The following is a 19,334-nucleotide window of genomic DNA, read 5'->3' as shown; positions in this document are numbered from 1 at the left end:
ATATCCTGGGGTTTATTTGCTGAGGGCGCTTCCCATAAAAGCGAGTGAGTATGCATTGGGAAATTTGTCTGGTTAACTCCTTATGGATAAACGTTAGTCACAAGCATCCCTCCCCGCCCCCCTCCCCGACTCTCGCCCCCAGCACCCTCCCCACCTCCCGACTTCCCGCCTCTCCAGGGCTGGTGACCTAATAGCATTTTTCTTCATGCATATTTTGGCGTCGCCCCATGGCCTGGCTGCCTTCGCCTGTCTGAGTCTTTTGAAATTCCTGCATGTTCGCCCCAGATTAAGCCGAGTGTGTCTCAGGATGTGTGTTCCGTTTTGTTCTTTCCCCTTAACGCTCCCTGTGCAACGTGTCTGGGGGGAGGAGGACAGGACGGGGAGGGAGGGGCAGAGGCGAGGAGCTGTCCGCCTTGCACGTTTCCAATCGCATTACGTGAACAAATAGCGGAGGGGCTGCCGGGCCAGAACTGCTTGTGTAACTTTGCAAACGTGCCAGAAAGTTTAAAATCTCTCCTCCTTCCTTCACTCCAGACGCTGCCCGCTCGCCGGGGCCACCGCGCCGCTCCCCGTCGCCTTCCAGAAGGACTGGGAAAGAGGAGACAGGCGGGTGCCACGTCCCAGCAGCTGCCTTGACTGGACGAGGGTCTGCAGCCCACCCTCGGTGTTGCTTGTAGGGACTGAGATACCCGCGCTCCGCCCGCCTCCCCGGTTGAAGATTTCTCCCTCCCTCACGTGATTTGGGCCCCGATTTCCTTTTCTCCGACCAACGACCTCCCGGAGTGGGGACAATCAGGCAAAAGGCAGCGATGCGCTTCGCTTGGACCGCGCTCCTGCTCGGGCCCCTGCAGCTCTGCGCGCTCCTGCGCTGCGCCCCGCCGGCCGCTGGCCAGCAGCAGCCCCCTCGCCAGCAGCCGGCGGCTCCGGCCGCCTGGCGCCAGAGGATCCAATGGGAGAACAACGGGCAGGTGTTCAGCCTGCTGAGCCTGGGCTCGCTGTACCAGCCGCAGCGCCGACGGGACCCGGGCACCACCGCCCCGGGCGCGGCCAACGCCGCAGCCCCGCAGCCGCGCATGCCCATCCTGCTGCTCCGCAACCGCACGGCGGCAGCACGCGAGCGCGCTGCAGGCTCGTCGGGGGTCGCCGGCCGACCCAGACCCGCCGCCCGCCATTGGTTCCAAGCTGGCTACTCGCCGTCCGGGGCCCGCGATGCTGGGGACTCGAGAGACGGCAACCGGACGGCGCTGGGAGAGCGCCCGGCGCTCAGTAACCTGCAGCCACCCAGCCGCGTAGACGGCATGGTGGGCGACGACCCGTACAACCCCTACAAGTACTCCGACGACAACCCCTATTACAACTACTATGACACGTACGAAAGGCCCCGGCCTGGGAGCAGGTACCGGCCCGGATACGGCACCGGCTACTTCCAGTACGGTAAGCACCCCCAAGTTGCAGGAGGCAGCCGCGCACCCCTTCCCCAACTCTGTGGCTCCCCAACGTGGCTGCCTGGGCGCGGCAGGCCTTAGTCCCCGCGGATCCGATCCCTCCCCCTGCGCCTGCCGAGGCAGCCCTGGAATCTGGTGCAAACCGCGCGCCTGGCCCCTCCTGCTCTCTTTCTACTTTGCTCTGTAGCCCTGGGCCTCCCCCGGTCTCCTGCTTTCTGTAGCCGGGTTGCGTGAAGGGTGAAAAGTAAGGGACATGAAGGGACCCGGAGCTGGGGGAGGGGGCACTGGGTTGTCTCACAGCCACCTCTCCCCATCGCCTTCTGACGTTTAGGTCTCCCGGACCTGGTGCCAGACCCGTACTACATCCAGGCGTCCACGTACGTGCAGAAGATGTCCATGTACAACCTGAGATGCGCTGCAGAGGAAAACTGCTTGGCCAGGTACCGGCGGGGATCTCCGCGGCCTGGCTGCCCCATCTCGCTTCAGGCGCCGTTCCTGTGCCTGGTTCTGATCGCTCTTGTTCCCGGAGACAGGAGTTGGGAAGTGGGGCAAGAGCTGTGAAGTGGAATGTGGTCTCCTGGGCTTGCGGACCTGGATGGAGAGTTAACATTCTGAAGATTTCTGTGGGTTCTTTCTTTCAAACTGTGACACAAATCAGGGAGATGGGGGCAAACCCTTATCCTGGAGAACTGGGATCTCATGCTCTTTTTCCAAGATCCTCAAACCTTGGAACCAATGGTTTCCCATAACTTTCTATTAAAGAACTGTACAATAAGGTGGAAAAAAATATTGTAATAGAAGAGCTTGTTAATGACCCCTTAAAAAAAAGAGGGCTAACTTGCCAGTGGGGCACCCCTCTTCAGCAAAGGTTAGGTTTTCTTCTTTGGTTTGAGGCCACAATTTAACTTCGTTGTTTTGATATTACTTCAGCTGGAATTCGAACATAAGCAAGAGCTTTGTTTTTCAATCAGTCCTAAAATAAAATCATAGCAGTTTGGGGGATGGAATTCTCTGACTTTGCTCCTGGGAAACCAGCAGAGGGAGCAAAAGATGTTTTGATAGGTCTCATAAAAATTTTTCAAGTGGAAAGTGAAAATACTCAACAGCATGTGAATATATATTCACACAAAATATTTTAGAAGGGACAGAGTAATGTTTATCTGTTCAGCTGTATAGTTCTCCCACTCTGACCCTTTATAACTGTCAGGCCGAAGGAAGAGAAGAAAGCTGAACTTACCATTTTTATTCCTTGCATCACTCGCTCCCTAGGATATTTTTACAGTCATGCCATTGTTTTCAAGATAGCGAAGTTACAACATTATTTATCTAATCTGGGTGTACACTTCTAGAATTATTTCCCCACTTTATATTTAGGAAAGTGTTTAAAAAGAAACCTATTGCTGAATTCAAAGTTCTTATTAAGCACATAGGATTTTTTTATTATTTGGGATACTTTCTACTCATTCATGTGGTTAAACAAGAAATTATTATAAATACAGAATTTACTTATCACATGTACATTTCTAATGCCAATTTTATTACACCTTTTCACATTTTAATTGCAGATTTCCATAGTTGTCGTTCATTCACTCATTCAGCAAATATTCACTGTACTCTGGCCACTTGCCAGGTGCTGTTCTAGTACCTGGAAATTCAGCAATAAACAAAATATGCAGAATGCCTCTTGCAACTGATAGTCTAGTTGAAGGTGGGAGGTAGTTGCCATTAAAAAATGGAAAAGGTTTTGCTTTTGTCTTCAGTTAATATCCTGTGAAAGTAATAATGTCTTCTTTTTCAAAATCACAGCTCAGCATACAGAGCAGATGTTAGAGATTATGATCACAGGGTGCTGCTAAGATTCCCCCAAAGAGTGAAAAACCAAGGGACATCAGATTTCTTACCAAGCCGACCGAGATATTCCTGGGAATGGCACAGTTGTCACCAGTAAGTGGATGGGCATTCCGGGTACTTCTGAGTGTTTTCCTTTTTCAGAGAGTTCTTGATGCATAAATGCAAAGTCTTATTTCTAGAATTTTCTCTGTGTAATGTGACAATATCAAGGGAGTCTATTTTTAAGAACATACATCAACTACCAGATCCTGTTTTTAAAATGTTCTAAGTTCAGCTTATTAAAACCGCTGATAGGATACAGCAATTGGCTTCACTAGAATTTTATTCCAATGTACTACAGGTAGGATTTCTAAAATAGCTTGTTGTAGACAAAAATCATCTATAGTTAGCTAGCATTTTTTTTTTAATTATTGATTTGAAAGAGAGAGAGAGTTGAGGGAACCAGTGGGAGGAAGGGCAGAGGGAGAAGCAGACTCCACAGAGAAGGGAGCCCAACATGAGGCTCAATCCCAAAACCCCGAGATCATGATCCTAGCTGAAAGCAGATGCTTAACCGACTGAGCTACGCAGCTGCCTTACTTAGCATGTAATAAAAACCACAAGTACTTATCAGAAGGATTCATACACCAGTCTCCAAGAAAGATAGAGATGATATACTCCATGAGCTGAGAAGGACCTACCTCTATATTTTAAAATGCCTATGTCAAACCCAGGGTAATTGTCTGTTCTGTCCTAAATTTAATGATCTCTATATAAAGTGATTCTATAATTTGCCTTGGTAACTTGCCTAGGAATCCCGGTAATGTCGGGAAATACTGATGGATGTCCAGAAACCTTCTGCAACTGGAGCCAATTTTTTCTTGTTCTTCCCTCATGTGAGAAGACACACATCTCAGGACCTTAAATGAAATGAGAAAGGCAGATATGAACACCTTATTTTCTGATAAAATAGAATTATTTTGTATCTAAATAGAAGTTTATACTAAAAAGTTTATACTAGTATAAACGATGTGGGGAAAACATAGCAGTACTTTTCCTTTGCATTTTAGTAATGGTTTTACATTTTTTAAAAATCTCACAGAAACGTCCCAAGAGTCATGTGCTCTTCTTTTATTTGGAATAAAACATCAGGACCGCCAGCCAAAAGAAACAGACTAGAGAGCATATGGCAGGTTTTACTTAAACACAGATCATTTAGTGTCTATTTCTACTTAATATTCAAAGATAAAACAGGGTGGAATAGGAAAACAAAATACTCAAAATAAGTCCTTTTTTCTTATAAGCAAAGTTAAAGGCTTACAAGTTTGATAGATGGTCCTGGGGGAAAAAAGCCAGCATGAATCTGGCTTTAAGAAGATAAGTGGGATCTCACTTGTAATGTGGAAACAAGTGTGGGAGGCCGTGGGGAAGTCATCTAAAGTCCTCATGACTTTCTCTGTGTGTTCTTGACCTGTGTCTCTGTGTTGTGTGGGACATCAGACATTATCACAGCATGGATGAATTCAGCCACTATGACCTCCTTGATGCCAGTACCCAGAGGAGAGTGGCTGAAGGCCACAAAGCAAGTTTCTGTCTTGAGGACACATCCTGTGACTATGGCTACCACAGGCGATTTGCATGTACTGCTCATACACAGGTGGGTTGGCTCCCTGACCTCAGGAACCCACAGGCTTCAGAGAGAAAACAGTGTGGTCTCTTTTTCTTTCCTCCTGCCAGTCCTTTATAAACTGTTTGATGTAGGGGGTCATCTCATCAAGATGGAAAATAATTGGGAAAAGGAAGTTGGTTGCTTGATGACTCAAATTATTATCATTAAAGTATTTATTTTTAGAAAGGGTGAGAAAGGACAGGGAGGGGCAGAAGAAGGAGAACGGGAACCTCAACCAGGCTCCAAGCCCAGAGTGGAGCCCGACTTGGGGCGTGATCTCACAACCCTGAGATCATGACCTGAACTGAAATCAAGAGTTGGACATTTAAGTGACTGAGCTACCCAGGCACCCCAAACTCAAATTATTTTTAAAGAATTTCATCATCATAGAAGGTCAATGTGCATAATCATTGTGTTCTACAGTGAAAAGCGGAGGTTTAGTGCCTGAGTCAATTGGACTGGTTTCCAGTATCTGCACTCATTCTGTACTCTTTAACTGGCTTGGTAAATAATGGTGAAGACACTTCTCTTTTCTCACCTTCAAAACCATTCTTGCCTCCAATCTTAAGCTAGAGAGAGAATGGTGATTGGGGTTAGCCAAAGAGAGAAACTAAGTTTCTTAAAAAGCACTTTAAAACCGGTTTCTTTTAAGCATGCAAATGGGAGCAGAAGGACACAATTTCTTTCTCCACGCATATGTAGTTAAACCTACAGTATAATTGATGTCAGATGTCCTTTGGATGGATTTTTTTAAAAATAGTGCTGACCTAAGCAGTGTGTATGTCTTATAATGGGAAAATGTGTGTCAGTTAAAAGCTATGCCAGTATTTCCATAAGAAACCTTCATTTGTAAGAGGACATTATAATTTTGTCCAGCCGAAATCTTGGCAAGGAGCAGTGAACGTACATAAGGCAGGACATAAGGGGAGCAGCAGCTGCCAGCTCGGGCAGCACATTCCAGGGCTGTGGCAGGAAGCTTTTTAGTGACCTAAATGTTACCACTGCTTCTTTCTCTGAACTTAAAAACATCAGAGCTATTGGAGGGGGCAAGGTTCAATTCCACATGCTCTGGGGGCAGCACTTACTCTCTAACTAAAAGTTGATGCAAACTACCCACACATTACACATATGTGGGCAGAGAGATTCCCTTTCCGCTCAGCGATCTCCATAGTGGCCACCCGCCTGGGCAGGGGCCCTGGAGTTTATTCTTTCCATTTAGAAAAAAAGGCACTCTAGGCAGCTTTTTGTTGAAATATTTGACTTTCTGTCTATAGGTATTTATGGCACTTCTGGTATTCCAGGGAGACCCCATCTCATTTCCTTCCTTATTAATCATCTTCTATGTATGTCCCGTTTAACCACTGTTCACCAGGTCTTGCTTAACAAGTGATTGGCGTATTTATGTTTTTCACTAGACTGGTGTTTCTTGAACATGGACTTCATTTAAAGGGGCAAAACCACTCTCACAAAGCCCCAGTGTTGACTTAGAATAGTTGTATTACAAGGTTGTTAGAATGTATCCAAACAGAAAAGTAGATATAACTTCCTTAATATCTTTACTTCCATAAAACTCCTAAGTTCTGAGCTAACAAATTTACATTTTCAACATATGTGAAACTGGAAACAGTTACAGTGACCTCACTAATTTAATGTAAACATCAGTTCTCTTTTGCTAAAACAGCTAATTTAGATGGCATTGGCTAAGGCTCTACATTTCTTTTCTCTTCTTTCTTTCTTTCTTTTTTTTTTTAAGATTTTATTTATTTGAGAGACATGAGTGGCAGGTGGGCAGAGGGAGAAACAGGTTCCCCACTGAGCAGGGAGCCTGACATGGGGCTCGATCCGACGACCCTGAGATCATGACCTGAGCCAAAGGCAGAGCTTAACTGGCTGAGCCAACCAGGTGCCCCAAGGTTCTACATTTCATCTGTTTTTAAAGTTTGACCTTGGGGCGCCTGGGTGGCTCAGTGGGTTAAGGCCTCTGCCTTCAGCTCAGGTCATGATCTCAAGGTCCTGGGATCGAGTCCTGCATTGGGGCTCTTTGCTCAGCAAGGAGCCTGCTTCCCCCTTCCCCACTCCTTCTCCCACCCGCTCCCCCACCCCTGCCAGCCTCTCTGCCTACTTCTGATCTCTGTCTGTCAAATAAATAAATAAAATCTTTAAAGAAAAAATAAAAATAAAGTTTGAACTTGAATATAGGACATGCCTGATTTTTTAACAGCCTTAAAAATTCCCATTACTTGTTCGCTAGTTCAAATAATCAAAGTTAAAACTTAACTTAAATCCTGCCAGCTGGAGTACCAATTTCAGCACTCTTTAAAGCTCTTTTGTTCACTTGAAGGTAAGATCAGCATTGTGGTGTTGTTTAAAGTCTTAAACACATAGTAGCTCATCCAATGGAGGTATTACAAAGCCATGGGAGGCCGTAGGACTTCTTGTTAGCCTCAAGTAGCAACATTTAAGATAGCTAATGCTTACTGAGTATCTAATATGTGCCAGAATCAGAATTAATGTGCTGGGCCCAGAAATTGAAAAATCTTTATATGGTTCTCCCCACTGAAGCACAGGTACTTTTGAGGTTGGCCTGTCTGTGTTATTGTGTGTTGTGTGAGAGCACAGGGCTGTGCCATTCTTCCCCAATCCAGCAAGATCCACACAAGCATCACTAGAATATGCTCAGCGGATTTTGCCTTTTCTTTGGTGACCAAAGTGATCTTAAATGCCAAAGAAATTTTGGGAGCCAAAATGAAATAGCAGTAAGACTTAAAATGATTCTAGCATATGCTTTTAAATTTACCTTAGATTAGTATTCAAATGGAAATACAACAATTCAAACTTCTCCAGAAGAACTAATGGAATCAAGAAGATACCTACAGACTCCAATTTGAGCACATTTCCCCAGATTGTAACTTTCTGGAGAACAAGGACCCTATCTTACTGGAATTTTTCTCTTATCTGCCTGTAGAAGGCACTAATTTCCTTACTGAAGTGAATATCTTAGCAAATGGAGTGATGTGGTGGTATTCATTTTCTGAGGCATACATTTATCCCTTTAATTCAATAATGTCTTTCAGTGGCAATGTGAGAGAGAGAGAATAGTGTGGCTGGGACCCAGGGACCCTGGGCCCTGAACATCTAAATGGAAAGCCAGCTCAACCACTTACTAGCTATAATATCCTTGAGTGACCTGATTGACCTCAAAGTGACTCGTTTTCCTCACCTGCAAAATGGGGATAAGAATAGCACCGATTTCATGTACTTGTGAAAACTGAATTTTTAGATGTAACATGTTTAAAACTGCTCCTGGCACATGCTGCCTACTTTATCAACATTAGCGACTCAAAAATGCAACAAAGACACCACCCTCAGGGAGTTTCTAATCTCTAGCAAGATAGATTCTTAGACGGTAACATTATAATACAGAGCATTAGAGAACAAACACTAAAAAATCGGGGCATTCAGAGTAAAAGGAAGGTGATTTCCAAGAGAAAGTGGGGAGGATCGTACTGAGGTCATGAGAGACAGGTGGATTATTACAGGGCCTTTATTCCCGAACTGGTGATATTCTAGAATTTTGATGGAGGCCTATTCTGTCCCTTAAGATTATATTTCTCACTGGTGATTGATGACACTTTTAAGAAGCTAGATGTACTACTACTTATATTAGTCCTGTATTTTTTTAGCTGGAGGTGCTATAAGGCTGAGTAATATATACTTCTCAAAGGAGATGCAATATAAGTATAGTTTTATGTCAGACTCTTGTAAGTACTAACTTAAAGTTTAATTTGCAAATGATAATCATATTCTTTAATATATTCTAACCATATGCCACCTTTTTACATTTTCAAATTTTATTTGTTTTAGGGGTTGAGTCCTGGCTGCTATGATACCTATAATGCAGACATAGACTGCCAGTGGATTGATATTACGGATGTAAAACCTGGAAACTACATTTTAAAGGTAGAGACCTTTGAAAATAGAAACCTTTCATTTATTTTGACTGCAACTCAATGGGCTACCCCTTCTGAATTCACTTTTCAATAATCACGATCCTGCAAGCAATTCTATGTCTCCCTAGAAATATTTCTAAACCAACCTACCTATAGGAAAAAGATATTTTAAGGAACTTGGGGGAGAATGTAGACCCTCCTTCTATAACTTCTCCAGAATTTCACCACTTCCCTTACCTTTAAAATCCCCTCCCTGCTTCATCTAGTTGAAGCATTTCCTTGTTCTAGCCCTGTGGAAATGGGAAGAAATTAACCAGCAAACACTGCTGATGAAATCTGAAATGTGGATGATGTTTACATTGCCTAGGTCAGTGTGAACCCCAGCTACCTGGTGCCTGAATCGGACTATTCTAACAATGTCGTGCGCTGTGAAATCCGCTACACGGGACACCATGCGTATGCCTCGGGCTGCACAATTTCACCGTGAGTCCTATTCTCCTAGCTTAGTCATTCTCTTCTCAAAGGGTTTTAGTTCACTGACAGGCATTATACATATGTCTGTTTCTTTTCTTTTTTCTTTCTTTTTTTTTTTTAAAGATTTTATTTATTCATTTATCTGAGAGAGAGACAGTGAGAGAGAGCGTGAGAGATGAGAGGGTCAGAGGGAGAAGCAGACTCCCCGTGGAGCTGGGAGCCAGATGCGGGACTCAATCCCGGGACTCCGGGATCATGACCTGAGCCGAAGGCAGCTGTTAAACCAACTGAGCCACTCAGGAGCCCCTCTTTTTTCTTTTTTTAAGTTAATATTTTTATTTTTATTTATTTGAAAGCAAGAGAGAGAGCAGAAGCAGGAGGGGGCAGAAGGAGAGGGAGAAGCAGACTCCTGACTGAGCAGGGAACCTGACTCAGGATTTGATCCCAGGACCCTGAGATCATGACCTGATGGGGGCAGATGCTAAACTGCCTGAGCTGCCCAGGAACCCCTACCTGTGTCTGTTTCCATTATTACTGCAGTTTCTTGTAAAATGGTCTGTGCTATCAAATAATTAGAGCCGATCTTTCTTTGCTGATGCTAGAAAAGGGGGTGGGGAGATGTACTCAGGTTTTTATCAATCTAAAGCTTAGCTTCTAAGATAAGACATACACACAGAACACACTGTTTACCCCAAAAAGCCTGTGTGGTGGCTGAATATGTAAAGCATGCGATACGCAGTGTGGATGACCTTGTGGGATCCCAAACAGTTGGATTTCCTGTTTCTCTGCCAGCGTCCATGAAGCAGCTCTGAAGACATTCCTAGAGTTCTTTAAAGTGTCTTTTGAAAATCACTGCCTTAAAGTCCGCCCATTCCGTAGGAACCAAGATTTTACAAATTCAAGTTCCAAAACCACAAGTACTAGAAAAATACCCTATACAAAGGAGGGGTGTGTGGAGGTCCCTCCACCGTTTGCTTAGCCCTGAGACCCTTCTGGGAATAAAATCTTGGAGGGAATCCCAGCATGTGAATATTAACAGGGGTGATGCTGGGATGAAAGTAATGGAGCAAAGTTAGGTAGTTTAATTGGCTTGTCTCTGTGCTCCTCCATCCTTGAAGCCCTGTCTGCTCTAGTGTTGCGGGATTAGCGAGCCTAACCACCTGTGTCCCCTGTGACTGAGACCAACCATGAAAACACCTTTAGAATGACACTGAATATACATCAACATGGGAGGAGCACCAGTGCCTCTGGGGTCACGTGGGGACTTGGCACAAAGCTACACCAGCAACTTAATACACATTTCTCCTGGATACACAACCCAGGACACTGGTTGGCCACACGTCAATCTGTAGTTTGTGGGACTGCCCAAACTCACCTCAGCCTGGTTGTGCAGGTTCTTCCCCACCCCTGGGCTCCTGGCTGGGGGTAGGTGAGGCTTCCATAGAGCAGTCCCTTTTCCAGAGACATGGCCATGCACTGTGGCTTGGGCTGCATTCACCTCGGAGGGAGCCCTTTCCTTCTTCCATAAAGGAGCTGAGCCTGTGCTCGGCAAGTGTTATCACAGCTTTAGGGATAGACGCAGCCTATGATGGCAAAGGGACAGCATCAAAAAAATATGACCACATATATCCTTCTGAACGTGCACACCATGCAGAAAACCTGGCTGGGTTTATGGCCCCTATTGTGTGGAGCTGATCAAAGTAGAAATGCAAATCCTCAGCATATAAGTGTCATTGAAGCTAAAATAAATGAAAATAATGTCAAATACATGGATTAATTAATTTGTCTTAATTTTTAGGATTCCTTATTCACTCATTCTCTTTATTCATTGGCTTTCTCACTTTTGAGCTATGTATTTATTGAGGTCCTACACGAGGTATTCGAGAGTGAGGCGAAGATAAATATGATTTCTGACCCCTCCCTGTCCCTTGTAGCTGTATTACACCCAGACTCTTGTCTATCACTGCAACCCTGGGTTTAGGCTGGCCACTAAGTGTAGTCTCTTATTCAACACTCCAACAGGAGACAAATGACCCTCTCCTTCGGGGAACTTGGGATGAGGAAAACTGAGGGGCTGAGAGAAATACACATAAAACTGTAATAGAGAGACACTATGAAAATTCCATGATTGGTAAGATAAAATGCAGCAGAAACAGAAGGACCTCTAGGTGACCCCCCGGTCCAAGTCTGGAGATGTGACTCTTGTGGCATAGAATGTTTTTGAATGGAATCTACTGAATTGGATATCGCCAGGTATTTAGAATAAATAAAAATGGTTACATTACTCCAGCACAAAGTTGTTCTTTTTGTTTTGAAACCAGTTGTTACTGACTGTGACTATATTGTAAGAGGGGTTGAGGTAACATTTTAATAAGCCATATGGATCAGATGGAAATATGGAAATGAAAGGACCCATAGTGATTTGTAATCAAATAACAAGAACCACTCTATGAGGTGGGAAAAAATAATGAGAGATGTGCAGACCTTGAGAGGGGAACCCTCGCCTTCAGGAGAATGATGCCTGCCTCCTTTATTCTGACCTTCACTTCGGGTCTCCCTTGCTAAGGATCAGCATTCCGAGGAAGGAGACGTCTCCTCTGGCTGACATTCGGGAGTGGCTCTAGGACAGCATGTGAGCTGGGCCTTGAAGGCTGAGGAGGACCGCACGGAGGGTGGCAGGGGGAGCAGCTCAGGAAGGGAATGCCGGGAGGAGTCAGTACCACCGGCAGCGAGAAACTGCAAGGCATACTTGGAAAACCCAAACTTCTAGTGTGGCTAAGGAGTTAAGATTTGGGTGAAAAGGATGGAAGAGTAAGCTGGGACCTGATCAAAAGGGAGCATTGACGAGCAGGCTAAGAAGTCTGAACTTCAGTCTGAAGGCCATGGGGAGTCTTTGAAGCTCCTTCAGCAAGGAGGGTAGCTTGCCTAAAGCTGTGTGGTCAGTCTGGTGGCTCTGACAGCAGCCAGCATATGATTCCCTTGGTGATGTTATTGTATCTTTTTAAGCCTTCAAGATCTATCATACCTCAGTTCGCTTAAAGTTTTCATGCTAATCACATACTGGAGAACATTCCACTGGTGTGTAAAAACTACCCAAGAGGACAGCGTATACCTTTGATAGATCTACTCTGCCTCTTTTTTTTTTTTCTTTTTTTAAAGATTTATTTATTAGAGAGAGAAAGAGAGAGTGAGCACGAGTGAGTGCCTGGTGCGCGTGCATGTGCGCTGGGGGAGGAGCAGAGGGATCCAGAGAATGTCAAGCTGACTCCACACTAAGTATAGAACCCAGTGCTCAGTCATTAAGCCTCTACCTCTGGCTCAGGTCATGATCCCAGGATCCTGGGATAGAGCCCTCATCAGGCCCCCTGCTTAACAGGAAACCCGATTCTCCCTCTCGCACTCCCCCTACCTGTGTTCCCTCTCTCGCTGTCTCTCCTTAAAAAACAAACAAACAAAAACAAAACAAAAAAAACACACACAAAACCCAGTGCAGGGAAGGGATTTCAGGACCCTGAGATCACGACCTTAGCGGAAAGCAAGAGCTGGATGTTTAACCACCCAGGAGCCTCAGCTCTCTCCCTCTTTTTCCTCATTGTCAACAAAACATATGAACTGAGGGACTGTGACCCAGTTCAGTTTTATGACCCTATGATTTAAATTCTCCTCTCACAAAACTTAATATTTGGAAATCACTGGTTTATGATTTGGAGTGCTTAGTTTTTTTACATGGGGATCTATGATCACAGTATAAAAACCGTATTGGATTGGCTGGCTTTGACTCAGTCTCTGCCTATTAAGGCATCCATCTAGGTCCAAAATCGCCCTGGGAAAGGAGTAACTTGAGATGGCACAGAGGCCAGGGACCTGCTTCTAGATGGATACGCCCCAAACCATGGAGTAAACATGCTCCATGGAGTAAACTCCTCTGGACGGGGCTTCTGTTCCTTTAAGTCCTGATTTACTCTTGATTACTTCAGAGGCTATTTCTTTTAACTCTAAACATTAAGTCTGTAGGTATCAGGCATACACTTTCTGCAGCTAACAGAGTCACTTCCTTCAAATCATCGTTAAAATAATGTATTAGTGGGTAATTTCATAGGGTGACTACTGCATAGGTGGAGGAAAACTGCTACAGATTTTTTTTTAAAGGGTCCACGTTAAACTTCTCTACTGTACTCATTCATAATATTATCAAGTTATTAATTTGTCTTATTTTGTTTTCTTAATCTAGGTATTAGAAAGCAAGCCAAAACTCCCAATGGATCAATCAGTGCCTCGTGTTCTGAAGTGGGAAAAAATAGATTAACTTCAGTAGGATTTATATATTTTGAAAGAACAGAAAACAACAAAGGAATTTTTGTTTGGACTGTTTTATAACAAAGCACATAACTGGATTTTGAACATTTAAATTGGCCTTACTTGGGAAATTTTTAATATTATTCATATTACTTTGTGAATGAACAGTGTTTCCATTCTGTAGATGCAGACTTTGGCTCTTTGACGGATATCCAAATTTCTCATGCTCCTTTGGAAATTATGGTGTAAAGGGGAAAATAACATTTTAGCGAATGAGCCAAAATTACCATTAACTGAAATTTTTCTTAACTTCAGTGAACCATAACAATAACTGCTTGTATTTGTCTTCGCATAGATTAATTTAGAAAGGAGGCTCCTACTGTTCAAGTAGATACAGACACATCTGGTGCTGAGGAAGGAACAAACATTACCATTGGTGTCAAGAAATAATACTATATAGCAGAGAAATCGCAATATATGTACTCAGATAGTTACATCCCTATATAAATTTTTATGTTTACATTTTAAAGTTAGTAAACTCCTGTCTTTCTGTTTAATGTACAATTTCACTCTGACTTAAGTCAGCTTTTGTTTCGGAACAAATTAAGAAACTGAGCTGCCCAACTCCCGTCTGACATTCGTTGATGCTCTCTCAATTCTTTAATTTTCCTGTGGGCAGAAACCTTGTAAGTGGCATTCTTAAAATCACCATTCTGGGGACTGGTGTACGGAGGACAGTTTTGTCTACGGGAAGTCATTCTGATGATAGATGCAATATATTTAGAGAAACTATGTATGCGCTTAAGTAAGTATAACAGTTAATTGCAAGATTTTCCTGGTTGACATAAAAATCATACAAACAAGTCCCCCAAACCACAGCTGTCTCTCAAATACTTTAAAACATTAATGAAAAATACCTTGGGATTTTCAACTTGTCTACATTTTTTTTAATGTTCCTCTTTTTAAATGAAGAATGCTAAAAAATATTTGAATAATCCAGAATATATAACATAATATCTGGATATCAGAACATTATCAGGTCATCCAGGACTCAGTAATATATATGTATTTTTTTCTGTGTTGTCTGAAGTATAAACCAAAAAGCATGTAACATTACATAGTTGAGGTGTTGGTGAATAAGGGGGAAAAAATAACTTTCTGTAAAACAAACAACTATGCTGCATAATGAGACAGCTGTGATTTTATTTTAAAACTGTGAAACCATGTGCCACAACAAAATTTGGAAAATTGCCCTTTTTTTTCCCCCTAGTTCCAAAAGGTGCAGAGAGAAATCAAATGACACTTTTAAGTTAGTGGTGCTTAGGCAGAAGTCTTCCTACATTACCCAGTATAAAAATCTCAAGTGAGAGATTTCTAGTTTGGTAGAATTTAAAATTGAGTTGGTAAGCTGGTATCATACATCACAGAGTTGTGAAGTCCACACCAACTACAAGGAGTCGTTTCGCACTAGTGCCTAGTGCAGCAAAGCGGGCTAGAGACGGACAGTCATCCGGGGTGGAAGTCAACCTCATCTGCTGGGGCACATACTGACCAATGGAGAATGCAACTTGATAGAGACCCAGAACTTCCACTGAGCTAGTATCTGAGCTATGGAGTAACTTCTTTGATGTACCTCTTTGCCTTAAGTTGCTTACTTAGTTTTAAGACTGTAGAATGATCCTTTCAAGTCATATTCTTTCCTCATAGAGATATTTTAATATACTTCCTTAAAAAGAACAAAAAAAAAAAAAAACAAAAACAAAACTACTGTCAGTATTAATACTGAGCCAGACTGGTATCTACATATTAAGGCCTATCATTTCATTGAGATTCTTACCCTTGTAAAAACGCTATTACGGCCTTGGGACACATATGAGAAGACATTTGCTATCATTCACTGAGCCTTCCATCTGTCTGTCCACCCATCAATATTTGAGGGTCTGATACATGTCAGGCACTTATATGGTAGGCCTTGGGATATTTAAAAAAAGCAAAAACAACAACAACAAAACACACAAAAAAACACCCCATCTCCTAACCTCAGTAAGTATAAAATAATGTCATTCTTACCCTTTAGATTCACCTTATGTCATTTTTAACAGTTATAAGTACATGTCTAAAAATTTTCTATTTTTAGCACTATTGTTTTTCATGACCATATTTTATTTTAAAAAATAAGTTAAAATAAATAGTTATATGCATGTATGTGTTACTAATAATTAAAACTATGTTTTCAATCCTTGAAATGTCTGCCTCTTAAATATAACACCTACTATTGGGTTGATTTTGAAAAAAAAATTCAATTAGGATGCTAAAGATTCTTTCTTATTCCTTATGTAAATATTCCTTCCTTTCATTACCCCTAAACAATCCCAAACAACTCACAGGTATTGATTTAACACTTGATATTTTTGAACCTCAAGGGATCTCTCCTCTGAATAACCATAAAAACTCACATATAATGATTAACTGGTAAAAGTCATCCATTAATAAAATTTAAATAAAAACCCTAATCCAGTCTTACCAAATTCCACATAAGATATTTTTATAATAGGAAGTAGAAGTAAACCTAAGAATGTTGAGTACTGAAAAGGGATTGGCTTTTAGACTAACAAAGACTCTGAAAAAAATGGGATAAATAGGAAAGTAATTTATTGATTCCTTCCATATGCCATTTTAGCAGTTTCATAACTATTCAGACTGTAGTCTGGATTAAAGATGTCTCTGAGGCTAGGATTCAGTCTCCCAATAGTACTATAACATGCGAATCCACAACTATCCACAAGAATTCATTGCCCATTTCCAGGAAATCTTTATTTTTTTACATAGTAATTTTTTTCACAATCTCTATCATCTAATTATTCACTAAGTATTATTTGTAACAATGAACATTTTTTTCTCTCTCTGAAATCTTTTAGGAAATTCACACTTACAAACATCCCCAATATTCAGATTGTGGAACAAATGCAGTGCACTAAAATGACTGTGGCAGATGAGAATTCATTTCCAGCAAACTTTCTGAAAATGTAGACAATATTTTGTTTAAACATAACTTGTTTTGATATTAACCGTACTGTCACTGATAAGTAAAAATTACCCCTTTTCTATACTTTTTATGTTTAGAATTCATATTCACAATCAACATATTCAATCAATAGCTCAATTTCATTCCCAACTACCAAATGTCCTGGGCCACTTTTGAACACTTAAAGCATTTCGTTTATCCTTCAAACCAAAATGGTGCTGAGATATTTCAACTTGAATGTAAAATGTATTAAGTCTTAGCTCACAGGTTATAAACTTTTAAGCAATATATAACTGCTTGCTACAAACTAAGTGACATGTGATCTGGTATTGTAGTGTTTTTAATGAAGTTTTACTTTCTTCCAAAATTTTCAGGTAACCTATTTGTAAAACATATGTAACTTCTTTGAAGAGCTCTTATTTTAAATGCCCAGACACTGGCTTTATATTCTTCTTTACACGCTCACATTCTTTTATTATATGCTTATATTATGGATTGCAAGATATGTAAAAATGCCTTGAATAAATGATTTCAAGTGTCTGTAGTGGTCATTTGTTGTTAAGTATAAATAAATGATAGGACTTTCATTTTAGGTAAAACTCTTAAAACCACGTCTATGGTTGGTGGTTTTGCTTAACTGCTTTTTGTATCAATAAATTGTTTAATGAGCTCACATAACTTGAAACTTGTTTTTGATGGGTAAGAATCTAGCTGATGTTTCTTTCTTCTTTTTTTTCTTTTTAAGAGAGGGAGTGGAAGGTAGAGAAGGAAAGAGAGAACCCTAAGATGTTGAGCCAGATGTGGGGCTCAATCTCACAAGCCTAAGACCATGACCTGGGCTGACATCAGGAGTTGGATGCATAACCAACTGAGCCACCCAGACGCCCCTCTAGTTGATGTTTTAAAAAGAAACTCATATATGAACGGATCCTAACCTCAGTCACCATTACCAACAACATCTAGGGATGGAGAGCAGGTATTAAGAAAAGAACCACACTGCACAAAGTTTATAAGAAATATACCTGAGCCTAAATACTCAGCAGACTTATTATATAAGCAGTTATTATAAGCAGACTTATAGTTATTATAAGCAGTTCATTACAAGCAGTTATTTATAAAAAGGGAACCAATACTGGGGTGCCTGGGTGGCTCAGTGGGTTGAGACTCTGCCTTCGGCTCAGGTCATGATCCCAGGGCCCTGGGATCAAGCCCCACATCGGGCTCTCTGCTCAGAAGGGAGCCTGCTTCCTCCTCTCTCTCTCTCTCTCTGCCTGCCCCTCTGCCTACTTGGGATCTCTGTCAAATAAATAAATAAAACCTTTTAAAATAATTAAGGATTACTGCTATCACAGTAATCTGCTATCACAGTAATCCTTAATTAAATGTGTACCAGATTAGGTTGGAAATTGGTAACCTGGAAGGGCAAAGAGGCCCCAAACTGTGGGCAAGTGCTTTGGGGGGACAATTTGCTAAATTGCTTCACAAAAGCAATTTACTTTTAACAAGCTCTTGCAGGTAAAATGGATGTGAGGGTTGTCAATGGAATTCTGCCAATCTGAGTTGTACAGTATCTGTGACAGTACCGATTCCATGCTTCCTTCACCTGCTCAAGGCCAAGTGCCTAAACATACTTCCGTTACTAATGAAAAGATGATTTCTTTTGTCTCATCAGTGGTCAGTGTTTCAAGCACTGTTCATTCAACCAAAAGCTCATGAACCAAAGATAGGGTAGGGAGGATCTTTCCTTCTGCTAGAAAATTTGACTGTCTTAGGTTACTTATTTATGTAAAGATTTTATTTACTTATTTATTTGAAACACAGAGGGAGAATATCAAGAGAGAGAGCACAAGCAGGGGGAGCAGCAGGAGAGGGAGAAAAAGGCTCCCCACTGAGCAAGGAGCCCAGTGCGGGGCTCCATCCCAGGACTTGAGATCATGACCTGAGCCAAAGGCAGACACCAACTACCAACTGAGCCACCCAGGGGCCCTATCATTTTTTAATATTTCTAATCCTTGCCAAAGATATTAGTAGAGGATTAACACAGAGTCTGAATACTCACTTAAAGCATGTGTACAGGAATTCCCATTTTGCAAGATATGCTACTAGAAAGAATCCCATAGAAAAATTGGTATGGGAGACCTTACCTCTATGGTGGAGATTCCCAATACATATTCCCATGTTAAAGAATCTCAGAACCCCCGAACCACCTTGTCTGTGTTATCCAGTGTTTTCAAACTTGTTTTACTACAAAAATCTCTCTCTCTTTTTTTTTTAATGACACTCGTTATTCTGTTAAACCATTTATCTTGGAAGACTTTGGGATATGACATACTAAGTATCAGTTCATAAAAATGAAATCATTTATAAATTAATTAAAACAAATATATGATAGTGGTAGTATTGGGGCTGTGGGACACAGAAACGCCTAAAACCCACTAACTTACTGCTTGCCTTGCATTCTAAAAACCTAATGGTTAAATGAGATCCTTTCAGAGAAACAATCATTTTAGTCTCTAAACCATGTGCTAGTTTAGAAGGAAAAATAGATCTTTCCTATTTGTCAAATAACTTGAATGCTTTATGTACGCCTTACTAAAATCTCTCCTCTCCCAGATATTAGTTGTTTATAACACTCAGGGTAAGTC

At 41.9% G+C, this 19,334-nt stretch overlaps 1 protein-coding gene across 3 annotated transcripts; it reads left to right on the top strand.

Moving 5' to 3' along the window:
- Positions 1–290: 290 nt before the first annotated feature.
- On the top strand, positions 291–17,229 carry LOX (lysyl oxidase). 3 transcript variants are annotated; one of them, XM_045081407.1, is made up of 8 exons: positions 291–309; positions 535–1,434; positions 1,777–1,885; positions 3,252–3,389; positions 4,776–4,932; positions 8,809–8,904; positions 9,262–9,377; positions 13,600–17,229. In XM_045081407.1, the coding sequence occupies exons 2-8, from the start codon at positions 810–812 to the stop codon at positions 13,604–13,606; spliced, it is 1,248 nt and encodes a 415-aa protein (XP_044937342.1). In that variant the 5' UTR covers positions 291–309; positions 535–809; the 3' UTR covers positions 13,607–17,229. The 3 variants fall into 3 exon arrangements, with proteins under 3 accessions (XP_044937342.1, XP_004761420.1, XP_004761419.1); XM_004761362.3 differs by lacking the exon at positions 291–309 and having other exon boundaries at positions 430–1,434; XM_004761363.3 differs by lacking the exons at positions 291–309; positions 13,600–17,229 and having other exon boundaries at positions 429–1,434; positions 9,262–9,381.
- Positions 17,230–19,334: the final 2,105 nt, after the last annotated feature.

The sequence above is a fragment of the Mustela putorius genome, unplaced genomic scaffold, assembly GCF_011764305.1.
Source record: "Mustela putorius furo isolate JIRA1106 unplaced genomic scaffold, ASM1176430v1.1 tig00000561_pilon_pilon_pilon, whole genome shotgun sequence".
NCBI lineage: Eukaryota > Metazoa > Chordata > Mammalia > Carnivora > Mustelidae > Mustela > Mustela putorius.
Note: the sequence above shows the minus strand (reverse complement) of the source record. Positions and strands in the feature narration are given on the sequence as shown.

Excerpts from the sequence above, each read along its gene's own strand:
- LOX (XM_045081407.1), top strand. The coding sequence starts at position 810 with ATGCGCTTCGCTTGGACCGCGCTCCTGCTCGGGCCCCTGCAGCTCTGC. Across the intron at positions 1,435-1,776 it reads CACCGGCTACTTCCAGTACG|GTCTCCCGGACCTGGTGCCA; the intron begins GTAAGCACCCCC and ends TCTGACGTTTAG. Across the intron at positions 8,905-9,261 it reads CTGGAAACTACATTTTAAAG|GTCAGTGTGAACCCCAGCTA; the intron begins GTAGAGACCTTT and ends TACATTGCCTAG.